The sequence below is a fragment of the Platalea leucorodia genome, assembly GCF_965183815.1.
Source record: "Platalea leucorodia genome assembly, chromosome: 5".
Taxonomy (NCBI): Eukaryota; Metazoa; Chordata; class Aves; order Pelecaniformes; family Threskiornithidae; genus Platalea; species Platalea leucorodia.
In genome coordinates this window covers 75,012,885-75,033,711 of record NC_138827.1, presented here as the reverse complement: position 1 = coordinate 75,033,711, position 20,827 = coordinate 75,012,885, and the positions used below count along the sequence as shown (strand labels likewise).

General features: G+C 44.8%; 1 protein-coding gene across 2 annotated transcripts in view; it reads left to right on the top strand.

Moving 5' to 3' along the window:
* Nucleotides 1-294: 294 nt before the first annotated feature.
* The window catches only part of ITPRID2 (ITPR interacting domain containing 2), a 43,032-nt gene continuing 22,499 nt past the window's right edge, over nt 295-20,827 (top strand). For both annotated transcript variants that reach the window (XM_082314275.1, XM_082314274.1), the window contains exons 1-10: nt 295-357; nt 677-946; nt 1,116-1,164; nt 6,674-6,723; nt 7,562-7,618; nt 10,378-10,414; nt 11,690-11,788; nt 12,298-12,506; nt 13,439-14,133; nt 17,786-17,858. In XM_082314275.1, coding sequence (XP_082170401.1) covers nt 736-946; nt 1,116-1,164; nt 6,674-6,723; nt 7,562-7,618; nt 10,378-10,414; nt 11,690-11,788; nt 12,298-12,506; nt 13,439-14,133; nt 17,786-17,858 — 1,480 coding nt within the window. In that variant the 5' untranslated portion in view covers nt 295-357; nt 677-735. The remainder of the gene's footprint in view (nt 358-676; nt 947-1,115; nt 1,165-6,673; nt 6,724-7,561; nt 7,619-10,377; nt 10,415-11,689; nt 11,789-12,297; nt 12,507-13,438; nt 14,134-17,785; nt 17,859-20,827) is intronic.

Here is a 20,827-nt window from a genome sequence, read left to right as displayed (position 1 = left end):
ATCCTCCGCATGCCCGCGGCTGGCCGGCCGGGCCCAGGCCAAGGAGCGCCGCCGAGCCCAGCCCTCCCCGCAGCGCGGCTGCGGCAGGGCGCCCTCCCTGCGGACCGCACCCGCCGCCCCAGCACCGGCCAGCCCGACCCCCCCTCCCCGCATCCCTGCGCCGAGGGGGCCTCGCCGCGGCCCCGGGCCGGCCCGGGCGGCCCGGCAGGAGGCGAGCTGCCGCCGGCCCCGCTGCCATCACGTGGCCGCCGAGTTTTCTCCCCGCAGCGGTATGAGGAAGTCAGAGCCGCCGCCGCCGCCGCCGTCCGCAGCCCGGGCGGGCGCAGCCTCCGCCGCCGCCTCCCCGCGGCGCAATATGTGAGTACCCGCGGGCAGCGGCATCGGGCCGCGCCGGGCCGGGCCGACCCCAGCCCGGTCCCCTGTCCTCCCGTCGCGGCCCGGGCGGCGGCGGGGCCGGGCCGCGGTGGCACCTGCGGGGCCGGGAGCGGCCGTCCCGGGGAAGCCGGGGGGCGGCGGTGAGTGGGTCTGGGGGCCGGCCGGGGGGTGAGCGCGGGGCGGGGCGGGGTGGCGGCGCCCCCGCGGGGCCGCGCGGACGGCGGCCCCGCGCCCCCCGGCGGCCCGTCCCCGGACGGGCGGAGGGACGGACGGCACGGCTCCCCTTCCCTTCCCCCGGCAGGCTGGCTCTCTCCGGCGCTCGCCTCCCGGCGTGAAGCCCCCGCCGGCGCCGCCGTCCCGATGGAGGAGCCCCCGGCGGCGGAGGAGGAGTGGCAAGGGGCGACCCAGAAGAGGAAGGCCTGGGCCAAGAGCCGGGACTCCTGGCAGGCGTCAGAAGCGGAGGATTTCGCGGCGGCGGCGCTGGCCCGCGGCGAGGAGGAGGAGGAAGAGGAGGAAGAAGAGGAGGAGGACGATCTCGCCGGCGGAGAGCTGCCGCTGGCCGCAGAAGCAGGTCAGTGCCGGGGGGGCGGCGGGGCCGGGGCCGCAGCCCGCGGTCCCCTGGGACCCCCGGGACCCCCGCGGGCCGGCAGCGGGGGCGGCCTCGGAGGGCCGCGACGGGCCGCCCCTGACAGACGGGCCGTTACTGACTGTCGGCTTTTCTCTCCCGCTCTGCCCTTAAGGCCACAGCGTTCCCAACGAGAAGATCGCGATATGGCTGAAGGACTGCAGGTGGGTGCTCCCGCCGAGCCTGCCCCTGCCGCCCCGCTCCGGCGGCCGCCGGCGGGTCGCTGCGGATGCGGGGCCGGAGCCCGCGGCCCCCCACGGCGGGTGGCGGCCGGGCCGTCCCCTCGTAGCGGAGGGCTGGAAGTCTCGGCGGCGTCCTTTCCCGTGGGTTAGCGTGGGTATCTCTGTGCTCTGGAGCCGTGTTTGTCATCGGCGCTGCCACGAGCCTTCTGGAGTATAAGTACCCTTCGGTCTTACGTGGGTTATACCTTAAGCTGGGGTTGCGAGGGGAGCAGTAGCATACGTACCGATGGCTAGAGAAGAGCTGGCTTTTGGCACCTTTTCTTTCCGTGGTGTCTCATGTGATGAGGCTGAAGACTTTCAACCACTGGGGAGGAACTCAGTTTAGGGTAAGAAAGGCAGTGTTATTTTGGAAGCTGCGCCATTTCTCACCGAGGGGCTCCAGTTTAAAGCCTCCTGTTGCCTTGCCTGGTTTTTGCTGCAGATTTAAAAAAACAGAGCTTACACGGCAATGGCCTCTGTACTTAGGGGTCTCAAAGAGCGATGGCACAGTTTAGACTAACTTGATTTATCCAAGTCTCTCTCCGCGTCTGCTGTATGGGCTGACATGCTTAACTTGTGATGTGGTATATATGTTCTATGTTTCTGTTACTGTTACAAAATACTTCCTTGGTGTTTGGAATGGGCTTACAGCATACTTTTTCTTCATGCTCAGTCACGTAAACGCATAAATGCTACATCCAGTAGCAACTGCTTTTGTCACATCTTTTTCTCCATTCAATCCTAGCAGCCCTTGGAGCCAGAGTTGATGGGCAGAAGCTAACAATTAGCTTTCCAGTAGTTAACAATGGCATTTCAAGACCTCCCCTACTTGATATTTCTGGTTTCCTTCTCCTTTTGAGACCAGCTTTGTTAAGATGAAAATTTACCTCTGAGATTAGCTGTGCCTTTGTGATCTTTTGATCCAGTAAGTGGCTGAGCTGAGCTTACTCCCATAACTGAAGCGTGGGCTGCTTTATAGCTACAAGGTCCTCCGTATAGTTTTCCTCAGATATCTCCAGGCTGTGCCTTGGAGGGGGTGTTGGCAGCTAAGGGCTTGAAATCACACTGTGTCTCTAAAATACGATGTTCAGACCTGACAGGCCGTTCTTCCAGAATGCTGGAATGGGAGAAGATTTTTCTGACTTTACCTGAAATCTGGTGTCCTGTTGGTCTAGCAAAATACATCCTTAAAAATAAGTGTTATGAATTCAGTGCTTTATTAAAAGTATTTTTTGAGCAGGAAGGGCAAAAAATGGAGGAGTGGAGGGGGAAGAGGCCTCTGAGGGAGAAATTCTTCCTAATGCTGCAGTGCCACTTCTCTCCGTATCTGCAGGATTTCTGTCTAGAACCTTCACTGGTCCTGTGATCCTTACTGTTTCCGTACAGGATTTAAGGAATAGCACAGAACTGCAAACTGACAACATGAACATCTAATAGATGGTCACAAATCTTGAGTAGTAACACAAAGCTTGCAGTTTTATTCCTGTGCTCCGGTAACTATGTGGCACCAGACGCTTCTGTGGAATGTGTTTGCATCTCTGGCAGTTGATTCCCAAAATAAGGGAATCTTATTTTATACTTTATTTCCATATTTTACACATAAGGAAATAAAGCACGAGTTTACCATTTTGCTAATATGGAGATGCAGATTTAGTTAATGCATGTTTGTGAAACCCATTGTGGCCCTTCCACGGAAGTCTTTTGAGGTATAGCTATTTACTGTTGTAAATCTTTTCAGAAGAATCTTATGTTCTCCTCAGAAAGATAAAATCTGCATTTTTTTTAAAGATCTCTTAAACCAAGCTATTCAGACAGGAGTTAGCCTCTGATTCTGTAACATGCAGAGTGCATGCATATACAGTTTGTATCTGGGAGGTGTGATCCCAGCTGCCTGGAGTGGTCCACAGTCCCTTGTGTTTTAAAACTGCAGAATGGTTTCATTTTTTTGTATCTAATATAGATGCAAGCAGTAGCTAGCATGTGCAGTAAAATGACTGGTCAACTTGCACTGTTATAAAGTGACTGTATGTATAGAAACCCTGAACTGATTGTCTCTTGATAAGAACGTATTTAGGAAGAGAGGACAACAGCTGTTGTGAAATTTACAGTTGTTTTCCCCCCTGAAAATTCTTATTTGTTTAATAACACTGTTTATGCCATGGAGCTTTGATTGTTACAAAGCGTGGACAACATACGCAGACTGAGCTTCTGTTTCTGGTCCATTGCACAACCTTATTCTTACAAGTTAGCTCTGTTGCAAAAATATAACCATTACTACAAGTGAACAGTTAGTTACTAAAAGAAAGTATTTTCTCTGTTACATATTTTCTAAAAGCAGTCCTCCCCATTTTGTCTGAGTTTCTATAAGCTTTTGTGAAATGTACATCAGAAGAAAATTGGTACTTTTAAAGTCTCATTTTCTGGTTTGAGTTGGCAGCAGCACAAAAAAATCCTTAATACCAACCCACTGCATAAATAGATCTTCTTATAAGATTTATTCCTTTGTTTGTTTCCAAAAGCATCAACAGTGTTATAATATGGATAAAAAGAATTACTAGCTGTCCCTTGATATTCATGTTAGCAATTTGGGGCTCTTATAACTTGGCATCTTTGTTTCACATCTGCTTTGGAGGAGAGAGGAACGTTCCTAATATCCCATGCTATTTAACTTGGTAGACACATGGTTTTTGTTTATTTGTTTGTTTTAAAAAAAACAACCAACAGCAAAACCAAAAAAAAAAAAAAAGCAAGTATGTATTACACTGTGATAAGAATTATGGAGGCTTAAGAAATGTCAGATGTTACCCAAAGTTTCTGGTTTGTTCATGTTTTGGGAATCTCATGCCTTTGAGAAAGGCATCCTTTGCTCTCTCTCTGGTAATTTGAAAACACGTTTTGAAGTAATAAGAAAGCTTACAAAGGTTTTTAGTTTTAACTCTTGTAAAGCTAAGACAGGAAACACAAATGTTTGTCTTATACTGATAGAAAAGAAGAAATTTTTGTCAACTATGTGGTGACGTGTATTGTTTTGATTGAGTGTATTTAAACTCTGCCAGTAATACAGGGGATGCGGGGGGTATTTAGGAGCCATCTCCTGTAGATATGCAGGAAGTGAGTTCTTGAAATGCCGCAGAAAGAAGAGATTTTTTGCTTCAAGTTTAAAATAAACATGGCTCCTGCCCAATTAAGGCTTTAAAAGCTGAGGTTTAAACACTTTTACAGCACAGTGCAAAACCCTTGTCCTGTTCCTGAAGACCACCCTACCACAACTGGTATCTGAGCAAACCAACCTCTGGAATGAGAGGAAGCCTGGAGACTTGCATATGGTCCTCCTAACGGCTCAGTACCCATGTCCCATGGCAATGTGGGCATTGAGAGTTCATTCAGTTCTTTTAGAGACTGATATTGAGCTAAGTTATCACCATATATGTTAAAATACAATAATAAATGAGTGAATGCAAGTGGAAAACAGTAGGATCCCTTGATCCAGGCACACACCCACTTACTTGCTCTTTGCTCTGGCTGCCTTCTGGTTGCTGTTGGCCTCCCTGTGCTGCTTCTCCCCAGCTGCTGTGCGAAGGCCGCTGGGATGTGCTGGGGACCTGTCGTGATGCACCTCTGCCAGGGAGACCTTGTCCTGAGGGCCAGCAAGTGGAAAAGTCCCCCAGCCCTGACCTTCCCGCATACGCGGAGCTGCTCTGAGACAGAGCCGGCCAAGCTCGCTCGTGGGCCTTGCTGGTGTAAAACAACCTGGCACAGAAAGACAGAGCTGTCCGTGCTGTTGTCTGGGAGGATTTTTGTATAGATACTTGTCCCTTGTTTAAACTCGTGTTGTGTCTAGTTCTTAAATGCAAGTTTTTCAAAGGCAGAGGGTATAAGGCAGCTGTACCTGTGTACAGCAGTGCAAGCAGGGCAGCAGATGGGTGGTTGATGGGGCTGCTTTGCTGGTGGCTGCTAACATGCTGTAGAGGTGACAGACAATTTCTGAAAGAAAATGCCAGCTTCGGTGGTTGCTTTTACTGTTTTCTGCCAGCCGGTGCGTGCAGCACTGACCTTGGCTGTCGAAGTCACTGCCAGCAAGTTTCTGCATCGAAAAGGTAGAAGTGTGGAAGTAGCTACTGGGGAAGGAGAGGGAGAAGGATGGGAGTGCACCTATCAAAGGCAGAGGGTAAACAACCAGCATAGATATTACCTCAGAACTTAAGGCTTGTTGTAGCGTGACAAGTTTAGACAATATGCCTTAAGTTTTTTCAAACACTGACAGGACAGACACACAGAAAACCGGGAGATCTGAGCCTCAGCAGAGTCTGTCCCGTCACCCGAAACATGCTCGTGCACCTGGGTGCTCTGGCTGTTTGCCTTGGCGTCTCACCGCGGCGAGGCTTGGCTTTGCTTTGCTTCGCAAAAGACACGTCAAAGTGAGCTTGCTCCGTATCAGCAGGCCACACATGGAAAGAGTGAACTCTTTTCAGAGGGGAAAAAAAAAAATAAGGTTGTTAAGCATAAGGCCTGTTAGAAAGCAGATGCAAACTTTCCTTGGTTAATTTGCCCTCGGCACCAAAACAAATAATGTATCAGAGCACTGTTTACTTTCAGGTCTTTGGGCAGGTTTATGTGTTTGTCTAATTAAAAACCCAAATGAAACATACATAATATAGGCACATAAATCATCTGCTTTCCCCTTCCTTATGAGTATTGTATTTCTGAATTTGTTTTGGGCTTTGAGAGTTAATGCTGCGCTACTTAATAGTGACAGGCCTTTGGTTAAACACATCTCAGAGACAAGATGTGGAAACATCCAGCTAGCGTCAAAACTGTAGTGTGAACCCAGAGAGGGACTGGACTTGTCATTTGTGTGGTTGCTGCTGCTCCTTTTGGGCACTGTGAGGTTCAGCAAATCACCTGCCCTTCAGGGAGCAGCAATAGGAGGGATCACCCAAATAAGAGCCAACGTGAAGAGTCTATAAAGTATCAGACCTGGCAAGTGACAGCTAACATAGCTGTCAAGGTTTCTATCTTGTTCCTGATCACCAAATACAGCTTTTCACCCCTCTCTCCAAGAAGTTTTAAATGTGTAGAAAAATGGCAATAGTTTTTGTCATCTAAATGAGATTTAATTAGTCCATTCCAAAACCCACGATCATTTTGTCTGGGTGTTTTGCTGAGAAGCCCATGATTTTCCTCAAGAGAGGGCTGCTGACCCTGAAGCTTAGCCACTGACTAGTGTCTGAGCATTGCAGTTATTAACCTGTTTTGTTGTTTTTCCCTACAAGAGGTATTTGTTCAGAGGGCTGGGGATTGTTTAGGAAGTTATTGCCAGTCCTCAGATGTTTGTGCTTTCTGGGGGCGGAGGGAGGGACAACTGCTGCTATCACAAGCTTGTTACACACTGTAAGGAAGGACATGAAGCAGCAAGTTTTTAAAGTACTATTAATCTCTTCTGTGGTTTCAGAACGCCTCTGGGAGCCTCCCTGGATGAGCAAAGCAATCCTCTGTTGAAGGGTAAGGAAAGGCTTTACCTACTGGAATCTCTTTTGCTGGGAATGGTGCTTTCGTGGATGTTCATCTGAGATCTCTGCTCTTTAGCAGTGGCACAAACTACAGCCTAGTCAGTGTTGCAGTTATTCTCACTGTGAAGCAGTTGTGCCCGAGAAACTGGAGAAGGGGGAAAAGCTCCTGAATAAGTCTTTCTAGAGAGTTTAGTAAGCCCTAAAAAAAACCCCTCAAAATGTGCAGAATGGGGAGGCTGTAATTTCCTCTCTGAGCTGGCGAGCACTAGGCAGTTTCTGCCTCTAATAACTCTGGTTGCCACACCTGAAAATTTTACTATCTGAGCAGATGCGAATACTAAAGTTCAAAGTACAGTGAGAATGTGCAGGTAGTGACAGGGTGCAGAGGAATTACTTGCTGTACCTGGAGTCTTCGCTTCAACTCTTTCATCTGGTACAGGGCGAGAGAGGGGAATGCCTAAGCTGGACTCTGGATCCCCCTGGTAAGATGTCTGGAGGATCGATAATGTAGCAGCAGAAGGGACAGATGTGTTGGGTGGTACCTCCAAGATCCCACTTGCAATTAATTTGCTTGCAGGTTGACTCGGTGATGTTTCTGAGTGCGAAACTAAAGCAGTGTTGTCATTCTCTTTCAAAGTAATTTTTCTATGTTCTCAAATATAACTTCTCACTTCTTAGTGCGTTTTTTGTATATGAGTAATGCGGGGATTGTAAACATAGTCTGGTTATATCCTGTTGTATCAACTGAAGTGTCTTGCTAATAAGTTAAGCTGTTGGAAAGAAAACACTGCAGCATTCTAGTTGTTGAACTGCTAACTGTACGTTTTCAGGCATGCTGGTGAGAAATGGAGGAAGTTTTGAAGATGACTTATCCCTGGGAGCTGAAGGTGGGTGTGGCAGGATTATGACTCTTTTCTAGCAAGACAAAAAAAAGATATATGTTCAGTCATCTGATTTTTATTTCAAAAGACAGCATTTCCCTTCTGGTCAAAGGCAGTTGATAAAGCTGGCTAGAAAACTAGTTGATAAAACTGGCTAGAAGCACATAGAAAAATGCAGGAAGATTTGCTTTTTGAGTTTATTAGACTATTGCTGGTGTTAAACATTCTGGTCTAACCCGAAGGTCAGAGGCAGCCCTGAATTCACTTCTGCCTTCTCATTTTAATGCTCACAGTGGCAGCACAGCCTGGAGCACTCACCGAGGCTGTGAGAAAGTGGTTTCTCCTACTTGCTCTTCTTGTCCATGGGTTACTCTTGGCAGCCATGCATGCCCCACTTCCACTCAATCCCCTGGGAGTGGCATGTGCGGGCTTTTGAAAGGAGGAATGAAGTTCTGTCAGCCAAGAGGCAAACCCATTAAGAGCTAAGTGCTTTTAAAAATGAAAAGCACCAAAGCTGAGTAAGTATTTTGGATCAGCCATGATACACACTTTGCTGTCACTAGCTACTTGCCTTTTCTTTCTCTTCCCTTTTTTAAGGGGAAGGAGATGTGGCTGTTCATGGTGGACTTCTTTGTTAGAAAAAGACTTTTAGCCCGTCTGTTGATCATGGGTTAGAGGTGTCCATAAACAAACAAACAAAAGCACTGTGGATCCTGTTCTAACAGCAGCATCCTGAAATAAAATAGCAAAAAACAGTCTCACAAACTGGGTCCTGGGGTTATCTGTAGGATAGGGGATATAAAACAATATCTGTTTCCAGTGTTAAAAAAAAAAAAAAAAAAAAAAAAAAGGGAAAAACCACCCCACCCCCCCTTAGCTTTTAATGTTTTTTGAACTACAGCTTTTGCAAAGTGTCAGAACTTGTATAGCAGAAAGCCCTTGTTTCCACAGCAGTCTTGCCAGTGGTGTCAAAGTAGTGGGACAGGGCCTGGAGGAAGGAAATATCTTCAATTTTTAAAGATTCAAGACTTCTAAGGAAAGCAGTTGATCTGATAATGACCTTGATCTGATAATGATGGAGAAGCATTAAATGAGTCCCTTACTGCAATAGATTAAATAGGATTAAATTTTCTTTCTGACAGCGTTTTCTACTTGTTAGATTGCCTGCAGTACAAAGATTTCATAGGAAAAATTTCTTTGTAACAGTAATCCAAGCTCTGAGCATATGGCCAATAACAAAAGAGTCAGTACATTTTAAAACATCATGTCACTACTTTCTTTTCAATTTTTCCCCATATCATTCCCAAGGATTTCTGTTTTTTATGAGCCTTTAGCATGATTTAGGCAGAAGGTTGTTTCCCTCATTTTCAGATGACAAAGGTCCCAATACTAGAATCGCTTGTTGGTTTTCCTGGGTAAGGACGCGGGTGTTTCTGCAGGGCTTTGTTTCCCATCCGAGAACAAGGGGACAACAGAGCTGCTTGGAGCAGCGCTGCATGCCCTGCCAGACAGACAGCCCCTTTGAGGCTGGTATGAATGGCCTGCCCTTGTGCATCCCTGGCTGCCTGAATCCAGATACAAGCCAGACCCCTGTGTGAATGGTAGGGACGGCATCGGGCAGGACCCCCAGCCCCCTACTGAACTATTAAAACCCGTGGTTTAGCTGTTCACGCTAATCACCAGCTAATCCATATAGATAGGCTTATCTTCATATTATAGGCAAGAATATTAAAAAAAAAGAGTTGTGGTGTCTGCATTTTGTATGCTTCTGAAAAGAAGAGAGAGGTTGTGAGGTTTCCATGTTTGCTCTCTGTTGCTGACTGTACCCTGCTGGCCCAGTGAGTTGAGATGCAGGGTTTTCCTGGCAGTGTGTTTGACATCAGTTTGCTGTTTTCGTAGCTGATTCCGAGAGCTGCTATAGCGTATGCACGCTCCTTGTCTGTCTCCCGGGGCAAGTTTGTTAATGTTGAGTCACCTCTTTGGGGAACCCGTAATTTAAGGCTGGTGCTCAACTCTAGCTTGACAGGGTGTTGATTTTCTGAAAGAATAATGCTGCCTGGGATGTTCCCATGTGGAGCTGGGCTGATCTGGCTGCAGAAAGTGCCGACTTCCCCGTCGGAGGCTGGTGACCAGGTGCTTGGTACCTGGCGGCCGGCCTCCCACCAGAGCTCTCTCAACTCTGAGTGTTGCCGCTGGTCCCATCAATGCCACAGGCTTCACCTAGCTGTTGTCCATGGATTGCACAGCTCGGGCAGCTGGAGCCCTGCCCCACTTTGAGAGCAGACCGCACTGCTGTAATGACTAATGAATATAGTCTCAGTACCTGCCCATGGGGCCAGCTGCCATTCTTATGTTCTTTACTTTCTCTACCGGAGCAATCCTCGCGTGCCGGCTTCTCCTCTTCCCCTGCCCGCCTGGGAACAGCCCTGCAGCTGGTAATCACGTCTTCAGTTGCAAAGCAATAAATGGTTTATGTAACAATTACTAGCTTACCACACATAAAATTTCAAGTTAATATGACTAATGACAGCATGTAAACTTGTGTCCATGTGAGATTTTATTTTAAGCAGAGCCTGAATAAACCAGATTGTCTTTATATCAGCCATATACTAGAAATGCTTGACAATCACATTTATATGAGAAGAGAAAAACTTGGCGTATGTGGGAGTATTGGTAAACATGCTCGCTGCCTGCTTCTTCATACCAGTTGTGGGAAGTGTAATTCTGAAGAAGTCTGTGTGTAACTTCTTCTTGTTTCTCTACAGCTAATCATCTACGGAGTGATACCCAAATGGAAACATGGTAAACATTTTTGTTGTTGTTGTTTACTTCAGAGAAATATTTATACTGGAGGGCGGAGAGAGAGGGGGCAGTGGAAGTTGTGGAGGCTACTTCAGAGCTAAAGCTCTTCTGGTCATGTCAGCTTACGTGAGAGGGAAAGAGAAGATCCAGATAGCATAGAAACAGTCATTATGAAATACAGAAAAAAAGCAGATTTTTGTTCTTCTAGCAGTCATGACATAGAAGTTTTAGCATTTCTTTGTTTTCCTCCTGCTATCCCAAAGTCTAAGTAACTGAGTAAGATTTACCTTCTTTGCTTCGCTGATCCCTTGCCATTTCAGAAATTTCAAGGGAAAAGTAGTTTTACCTTTCAGAGTAGATATCCTTTGGGAGTGGGAAAACAAGACTTTGAGAGAGCCTGCTTTGTAGGGAGAGCTTCTAAATAAAATGTGCTGCGACTAAACCCCTGTTGAGCCTTCAGCAAATAGCAGCACAGCCTGCGTGGGCAGCATCCTCGCTGCTCGTCCTGAGCTGTGCCCTGTAAATGCATTTTTAGGTGAATCCTCTGTCTTTGGTTTCTCGTTGGTTGTTCTGTTGTTTGTGTGAGTTAGGATTTGTACAGTAAAATTCACCTTGGGAAGGTTTGTCGCCCAGAGAGATTGTCAGCAACAGTATGTTTGAGGCCGAGGTACCACCTAATGCTGAGGCGGCTTCTCCAGATGCAGGGAGAAAATAGTTTGGGATTGGGAAAGAAACTGGCCAGCAGTCTTGGTTGGAGTTCGTCTTGCTCCGTTTCCTCCAGCCTGGATCCTCTTCAGCTTTCCCGGCCGCTGCCGGGGTGGCTCACAGCCTTGCGTGAGTCACAGTCAAGGGTGAGGGGGAGCCGGGTACCTGAGGCATGGAGAGGTGGCCCTGCCATGGAGAGGTGGCCCTGCGGGAGGAGGCAGCGGCGCAGAGAAAGGCAGGGCAGGGCAGCTCACCAGGGACCGGGCTTCCTTGCTGGAGGAGGGTGGGATCGGGGAGGGTGGGGCAGCAAGGGGAGATCAGGGATTTGTTTATTCAGCTTGCATTTGCCTTCTAATTCTTACCGTCTATGTACATTTTTACTGAGGCGTCCCAGGGTTCGCTTTTGTTATTGTATTTCAATAAATGACATGGCTAATATAAACCAGATAACGCTGAAGGGGAAAAGAGAAATTCAGCAGCGCTGGAGGCTTAGCTCTCCTCCAAGACGGAGAATTGAGTCCCTGAACGAAAGGGGTTTATCACAGGGGTCTTCTCCATTTGTGTTGACAGCAATGGTGTGCTGGCGAAGGAGAAGAGGCTGCAGTTCCACCAGAAGGGGAGAAGTATGAACTCCACCGGGTCTGGAAAAAGCAGCGCGACTGTTTCAAGGTAAGAGTACTATGCTTCGAAGGTCATGGCACAGTTCAGTGGAATTTGGCTGCATTTTGCTGGCAAAACTTAGATCTTCTGTTCCTCAGTTAAATGGACTTGGCTTGATTTATGTGCATTGTTGCGTTTAGTAGCCGAGAAGGGAATTTTCATTTGGTTGCTTGGAAAACTGCTATTTGGTTTTAGTTGTGGTTTGCAGTAAATACTAACAAATGGGCCCAAATGTTAGAAATGCCTGAAATTTTAATTACATTTTAAAATCGGAGCTCTGTGGAATAAGGGCTGATTTTATAAATTACAGGATTGGATCTGAGATGTGTCTGGGCTGATGTCTCTGGTGATGTGACCCAAAACTTCAGATGCAGAGATCTCCACAATATTTCCTAAAGCAGACTGAGCTGTAGGAGTCAAAAGTTCAATAGACTGAGCTGGCTACTGGGCTGAATTAGCAGTTGGAGTGGGTCTTAAAACGAAACAATTAGATAGTAAATGTATTTTCATTTGTCTAGTGTTTCTGAATTACTGGAGCTTTATGAGGAAGATCCTGAAGAAGTGCTCTATAACCTCGGATTTGGAAGAGATGAACCAGATATTGCTTCAAAAATTCCAGCAAGATTTTTTAATTCATCGTCATTTGCCAGAGGGATAGATATCAAAGTGTTTTTGAATGCCCAAATACAGCGCATGGAAGTGGAAAATCCAAATTTTGCTTTAACAAGTAAGAATGTTTTTGAAGCAAAGTTTATTTTTAAGTTTTTGAACTATGTAAACAACCTCAAAAGAAGGTGTATATCTAGTGTTCTGGCAAAACCTCTTTACAGTCTAAAGGCCAAATTCCATTCAGAATCTATAATAAAACTCTTGCTTGGTCTTAAATATGGCAAGAGGTGACCATCAGTGTTGTATACCTTGGGGTGAGAGGAAAGGATTTATAGTGGGGGAGGGAAATCCAAGGCATCCCTTAAGATATATTGCCTTCTGGTTTGTATCATTCCTGCTGCTTGCTCCTAAGCTTGTCTTCTGTTGTAGCTTTAGAGCACTGAAACAAATAGCAATATCTGTCTTTTTCTCGTGTTCTTCAGTATCCGGGTGGGATTTTTGAAATCTGTCAGCAGCGACCTACTTCTGTAGTTGTTGAAATCCCGGCCAGTATTTGTATTGACTTGGACATGAGCTTTGTTAGGTCAGTAATGAGTGTTGCTGAAATGAGGGCATAGCTGAAATGTCCTCTTGTAGCTGTAGATGGAGAGAGTAATGCGAGTAACCCTTTTCTTCCTAGCGCTTTGTAAATTAACTTGCACTCATGTCCCCATGTCCCTTTTTTACATTGTGAAAGCTTTCCTTACTGTTCTCCTTGTGCATTTACCAAACACTCTTGCAAAGGTTTTTTTCCATTTTTTTCATACTGTGTGCTATCACTTGTTACAGGACTAGACAGTGTTCAGTCAACCTTTGGGAGCTTTGATATAAGTAGGAGGAGATTTGGGGGTGGGGGTGGGCAGAGGTTATGATGAAAATTCCCTCTTCAGATATGAAGAAAGAGCTGTCTCTGAGAATTCAAACAATCATGTAGAGATGGATCAACAGGTCTGGGATGTGATGACAGCAAACGGCCTCATAAACTCTGCCTTATGTTCTGTTCTTGTGCAGGTCGTTTTCGTCAGATTGAAGTGCTTACTACTGTGGCCAATGCTTTTTCTTCTTTGTATTCTCAAGTCTCTGGGACTCCTTTGCAGAAAATTGGTAGTATGAATTCAGTGTCTTCCAGCAAAGAGGCATCCAGCCCCCCTCCTTTAAATCGCAGCAATACAGCCAGTCGGCTAATGAAGACCTTGTCTAAGCTCAATCTGTGTGGCACACAGCAAGCCGATGGTAGCGGCTGCCCAGCCCCTTCACCAGTTGAAAAAGCAAAGAGTCCAGCTGAACTAGGGAGCGAGGAAAATGATGTTAAAAATGAATCTAAATTACCAAAATACTCTAAAAAGAAAGACTCTCCCTCTTTTTTGGCTACTGTAAAAGAGGAGATAGCCAGTGGTCAGACAAGTGCTGCGGACACACGTAAACCTGCAAACCTTCCTGCTGGGACTGATGATAAGCAAGAGGGTAGTGTGCTTCCAGCAGATGTGCAAAGCAGCAGGTTGGCAAGCGCCCAGGACAGACCGTGTGAAGAATCTGGTCTTTTGGACTCGCCAAGCCTCAGCAGCAGTTCCAGTACATCCAGCAGCAGCACCTCCACGCAAAGGCTGCCTGCGGCATCGTCAGGTAGAGACCCCTGCGCTCCCCTCACAAACCCGTCCATAATGAATCTAATGCTGCAGCAGAAGGACTCCTTTGAGATGGAAGAGGTAGGTGGAGACAGATGACTTTGGTTTTGCATACAGTTTACATAACTTGCTGGCTGCCAACAGAGGAATGTTCTCTCCTGTGTAGTTGACAGTGTTTTCTCCAGAAATACTTTAAATTCTCCGAGTGATAGGACAGTTGTCGCTCGCTCTCTCAGTAGGCTGCTCTAATTGACCCTTTTAATGAAATAACTTGGCTCTGCTGCTGTTGTTGTTCCTGAGAGTCAGCAGGAAAGTTCTCATTCTTTTTTGCATCGAGCTCAGGTAATTGCCGTCACTGGCAAAACTACTAGGAACTTTTCCTGTGGAAATAGATCTATGTTTGCCTTTACATATATAAAAGCCTTTGGTTTTAGATTTTTACTTTGCTTAAATTGCTAACTGGAAATCTTTATTTTTGTTGCCTAAAAGTAAATTCAGTTTATCAGTTGATACTGATTAAGGATAAATTTGTGGATGGAGCAAGAGTGTTGTTGCATGAAAGGGAACGGGGCTGTTTTGATGGCAATCCACTATATATTGATTTCTTTGTTCTCTGCAAATTAGCACACTGAAAGTTGCTGTTTGATGTGCCTTTGGCGGTGGCTTAGTTACATATTCTGTGCTAGCTGCCCTTTAATATCTTCATAAATGCATGTATCCATTTTTGATTGATAATTGTCATAAAGGGATTTTAATTCCCAGGCTCCTGTAAGTGATTTGTCTATTAGGCTGGTAAATGCACAGCCTACAAATTCAAGAATGCAATTTTTTGCATAGGCTCACACCTTGAATTGTAAGATCTGTGTTAACTTAAATCAGCAGGTGTTCTTGTGGACACATTTTGAAGTGGCTGGTGTTAACAATTCAGCAGTTAACTTTTTTATCTATGTGAAATAGATATGTAAAGTGAAGGATTGTGATTTAATTGGTGGAATGAGTGAAGAAAGTAAGTGAATAGAAAATCCCCAGAGTTTTACAGCGAATGAGGAAGTGATGATTTAGTAGATACTATGCCTAGTGTTGTATTGGCACTACAGGCTTTTGAGGCTCCTCTAGATCAAATAATGTTGTAGCTGAAAGCACTCATTAAGTAGAAAGAGGTAATCGAGCCTCTAGTAGTTCCTGCCGCTTGTTTGTGCCTGTATGCCATCACCCAGATGTTGTGTGGCCGTCTTCTGAATCAGAACAAAGGATTGGTCCAGTTGAGAGGGGAAAAGGAAACACAGTGTATTTTGATTTATTTATTTATTTTGCCTGGTTTACTTTTCAGCTGGATAATTTTCTTGATCAAGTTTGTTGTGTAGCTGCACAGACGTTTTGCATTGGCACCGTGGGAGGGGTCTGAGTGGCAATGCATTTTGCTACATTCTTGATAGCGGGACTGGTTTCACATATCCCAGAGGAGAAATCCGTTTTTTGGTACTCTTTGGCAAAGTTGCAACAACTAATTAAAAAAAAAACAAAAAACAAACCGAAACAAAACAAAAAAAGGAATGGAATTTTCCTTCAGAGTAAGTTGGACTGTCAAGGGTTATGACATGAAGACGACTTGCCGAATTCTGCACAAGCCAAATGCAATGCATTTGCAAAGCTTTGGTTGACACATTTTGCAATGATGCCAGTACATAAGCACAGCTGTTTTGGCAAGACGACATGCAATGTGAGATAGGGTTGTGGTGAATTTTTGTTTATGCAATATAATATGTACATATCAACTGCCTTCAGATCCCTGGGAGGGAAGGATTTGGTTTTGTTGAAGAAACTTAGAACAATACCTGGCAGCGTGATTTTATTTTTGTGAGTCTCTAAGCAGGGTATAATGAACAATAAACTGTCTTAGAAACAGTGACAATAACTCCTCCCCCTGTTTTCCCAGCTTGGCTTGGAGTGCATTCATACGCCTAAGAAAGATGACAGATATATCAAGGAAGCTCTTTCCATGCTTACGAATGCCTTGGAGGTTTGAGTGCCCTTCGGAAGTCTGTGGCTGTGAAGATAGCTAGTGCGGGAGTGAGTCAGGGCAGGATTTCCCCCAAACACCCGCTCCTGAGGTGGCCAGTTACAGTCCCGAAGGTCATTTACCAGCATCAATATTGGCTAAAGGGACAGGGAAGGAGAGGGGAGTGTTTCTGTGTGCTCATCGAGTTGCGCCGTGCTGTGGACGTGGCCTGGATGCTGTCTCCCAGCCAAGGACAGGAGATGGAGGGTATTTAGATGAGAAGAGGTTTGGCTGTTGGGAGGCTGCAAATTTAGCCATCGGAAACTGGGAGGTTTGAGATAATCAAGACACCTTTTCTGGAAGGCCAGTCCGATCAAAGGGCCTGTAAGATTACTTGCTGTTCCTATTTTTTTTTTTTTTTAAAGTGTTTTAAAAGGTTCTTTTCCTAAATTTAAATGATGAGCCCCTTCTATGCTCCCCTGCATTTGGACAAAATAAGCATTTACCCCTTTGGTACAGCCTTCATCTCCTAAAGGAACAGAAGCCTCTTGATTTATTGTGCAAGTGTAATGCTGTTCACTTACTCATGGTGTAAAGTTCAAGCCAAGTACTTCTCAAAACTCTTGTAATTAAGAAAATGCACCCTTGTGGCTGCTATACACACAATATCGATGCAAATGTAGCTGCTGCTTTAGCCAAATACTAATTTGGGCTTAAAACTATCAGTATCCTGGTTTTGCATTTTTAAGTTGATCAAAAACGGAGATGAAGATTTCATTGCTTGGTAATTTTGAAATTAGGCAGGCAGCCCGTTAGAGGGAAGGGTTGGGGGGGGTAGTTGGATTGGAGTTTTTTTGCGTGTAGACTTGCATGTGAACGATTAGGATTTTTTCTCTGGCACACAAAAGAGAAAACACATTCTAGCTTTTGAACTAAACAAAGGCCTCCCTGTTGAGATTTTAGGCATATTCTTTTCATTGTTTGAACGGTTGTCTGAGAACTGCTTTCTTAATAAGCCTGTGTTTCACAAAATGATTAAGTAATAGGATTTATTTTCATGTAGTTTTAAGTTTCCCAGTTGAAATCTGCATGGCTCTGGCTACATTATCTTCCTTTTTTGTACTGGAAGACACAAGAAGTATTTCCATGAGTAGTGGCGTGGTGAAGTCTGGAGTAGGTTCTGGCAGGGTCTGGGTCCTTCTGGAGGATTAGTGGCTTGTGGTAGGGCAGCAGATGAAAATCCTTATGTGTTGACCTCTTGATATATTTTTCTAAATGTATTTTGCTTGTTCTTTATATTCAAATGAGGGGCCAAGAGTGCTGAACAGAAAAGGCAGTAGTAGTGTAAAGGTGGTCAAAGGTATTTTCACGCAGTTGTTTCAGTCTTTCGCCAAAGAGGAACTGAGAACTCTCGGTAGTGTCACAGGATGCAATTTCCTGGTCTTTTTGCATGATGAATGTAGCTGGAGGGGAACTCAGTGCTGTGAGAGAGAGCTGCTGTCCTAAGGATCACTGTTGTCCTACAGGAGCATTGCTGAGTACTGATGAAATAATACTTTGGTTCAAGGAGATAGAATTTACTCCCTCAATCATTATAGGCTGTTGGACTGGAGGAAAAAAACCAAGCCCCTTCCCCCCCACCCTCCATGTGCTGTATATATAGCTTGGGCATTCTTAAGCATAGAAACATATTCCAGTTGTCCTAACAAAATATTCATCTCCTCTTCCTGATAGATTCAGAGTACAGAGGGGGACCTACCACACGTTACAGCTTCTCACCAACTGGCAGTGACCAAGTCAAGAAAAGGTGAGTAGACTTCAACTCCCGGAGTTGAAGAGACTCAGTCTGCTGAGTGTCCTTCCCTCTTTGAAATGCTGATTCAGATATTTAAAACTTCTAAAGTTTCTTTTCTCTTTAGAAATAAAAAAGATCTGGGTTTCTTTTTCAGCTAAATCACAGAACATAACTGCAAAGTGGCAACCAAATTACAGGCAAGACAACAGCCCTATAACCTCACTGGCTGTTTTCACTTTTGTACAATTGATGATAGCTCAGAGGAACTGAAATGTTAATTCAGATTGTATGGGATTTTTTCCCCCGGCAGATACTGTAATTTAAGATACTCATTTAAACTAAAATTATATTGTTTTAAACCTAAATTGCATGATACATCCATCTTTTTCCTATGCGCTGCTGCTCCGTCTGCAAGCTGGCTGCACAGAAGACTAGTGTCTCTGCACCCACATGGAAACTGTAGTCCTTCACATGGCAAACTGTGCACCGGCCCTTGTGGCTCACTTAGTTTGTGCTTTCATCTCAAATTCTTATTTATGTATTTTATGGCTTGAGAGGGGGACAAAGCTGATCTTTAAGTTCATTTTGTGATCGCTACGTTGCCCGATGTTGGCAAGTAAAGTCCGTTCTCTAGTTACTATGTGTAATTAAAGAAGAAATAGAGCTTGTTGCATTTAGTGAGATGCTTAGCTGCGATGCAATTTCTTGGTGAAACACGACTAGCATCTCTAGATGCTAGAGAGGCAGAAAAACCTGGCTTTAAGAAACAGCGGCCATCTTATTTGCCTTTTCACAAATGAACTGACAGTCTTGTGAATTGTCAGCTGAATTGCATTAACGTGGTTGAGAATGCTCTGGACTAAGCGCTGAAGGTTAATGCCTGGTTATTAGGGATAGCTTGTGCCACTAGTTCAGCAGTGTTCTGCACAACACAGCATTGCACTTGCTAGTCTTCCTCTGTCTGGTGGCCTAGTCTAGCCACCAAGAAGAACGGCTAGAAACTGCATCTCTTAACTGTTCCCAGCGTTTCTCCGTTGGCTGTGTTTTAAAGTTCATGATTACATGCTTTACGTGATTACATGTAAAGAGATGCACTCTTTACAGGTCAGGTCTCTTGTTTGCCTGGCCTTGGCAGTTTCAGAAAGAGCTTTTCAGAGAAAGGCAACTTAAGGAACCAGGAGCTGCTGTCAGGGAGGAGAAAAATACATTTTTTCATCTTCTGAAATGCTGATTTTTTTGTTTTCTGTTCCCAGTAGCTATCTTACCCTCTTCTTCCTCCGTGCAAGGAAAAAAAAATGTCAGGTGCTCCTGTGTGTACCTGCTGAAAGGTACCAGCAGTTCTAGCAATGGCAGAAGCAGTTCTTCAGTCTGGCAGAAGCGGGGCATGCTGGCTCATGTTTCCCAGCTAGTATATCCCACCCATTTCTGAATACACTTGGCAGAGATTAGCAATGACACTTTGTTGTCATGCAAGTATTGCCTAGAGTTTTCTATGACTTATCTAACAAGGATGTCAATGCTGATGCTAAGCGTACACGTTTGCTAAAAGTTAGTCTGAGACCAACATTTTATTTCACCTGGAAGATGTGGAAAGCTTAGGACTTTGTTCTATATGGGTTTCAGTAAAATTGCCAAGAGGGAGAGCATTTGGTGGAGAACTTTTCCAAAACGTTAAAAAACAGTAGGCAATTTTTTTTGCAAGTTGTCCAACATGAGACAACATAGAGGACAGTATTCTCAGAGAGCAGGTGCTCACCAAGTATGAAGGCATCCAAAGTTAATGGTCACTTATTAAAAATGGTGGCCATTGTATCTGAATGTGAAATGCCACTCTCACTAGCAATTTCTTGAGGTGGGATCAGCATGAAATTCAAGCACCGCTCTTCTGTTGCAATGTGGTTTCAGTTGATGATCCTCATACAGGCCCACCTCTTTCAGTGGTGTTGGCTCTACTGTACATAAACACGCATAAACAAAAAATTTGTTCCAGATGAATGCTTCCCCTGAAGGAATACATTTGTACGTTTTTTTTCATGTAGGGGTACTTCTGTGTCAATTAGCTGGGTTAGTGCTGTTCAGTACAGACTGTTATAAATCTTGCAGTGTCATTTTACATCTACACAGAGGGCTGCGGATGCTTTCTCTGACATTTACAACAGTTTGTGAGGCATTTTAAGAGAGCCTATAATAAGATGTGAAGTATTTGAATTAAAAAAAAAAGTTTCTGTTTCCTACTGAAATAGTCTGGAGACTTAAGATATGCTTGAACAACACTGAGTCTACTGCTGCTTAGACTCCCCATTAAAGCATGTTTCTCATTTCAGATTAGCTTTGTTTATAAGTGGTAAGCTTGGATTTTCAAAGTGGCTTGCAATGATTGCTTTGCTATAGTACTGTCTTTGTTAAACACTTTATAGGGGATACAAAGAATTCTGTATCATATTGACTAACTTAATGTACTTTTTAGGTTGTATCTTCCAAATAGTACTGAACTGAACTAGTTTATCCATTATGCCTAAAACTGGCATTCTGTTCTTTGTTGTTGAAAACTTCAAATGTAGATGTATTTTTGTGCATGGTTTTTTTTTTTTTTTAGGAATGTAGTAGAGAAGAATGAAAAGCTTCAGTTGCTTTGCACTGTAAACATACAGTGCTGCTAAATGTCCACTATAAAAAAAGCTTATTGCAAAGTTATCTGGAAGGAAGGTTTGTTAGTTGGAAAATGAAATTCTTCCTGACATATTTATACAGCAGCACCTTCCATTTCAAAAATGCCCAACAAACAAGACAAATATAGGTACAACGCGTAGAGAACAAAGTATTCTTGAGACATTGTAATTTGTGAGTGTCTGGTTGCTGACATCGGTGGCTCTGTGAAATTTTGAAGAGCCACAAACCTGTTTCCTTTAAGGCATCTGACATTGATAGTCAAAAGCAGTGATTCATTTTGAAAATTTGGTTCTTGAACATGAAGAAAGCAT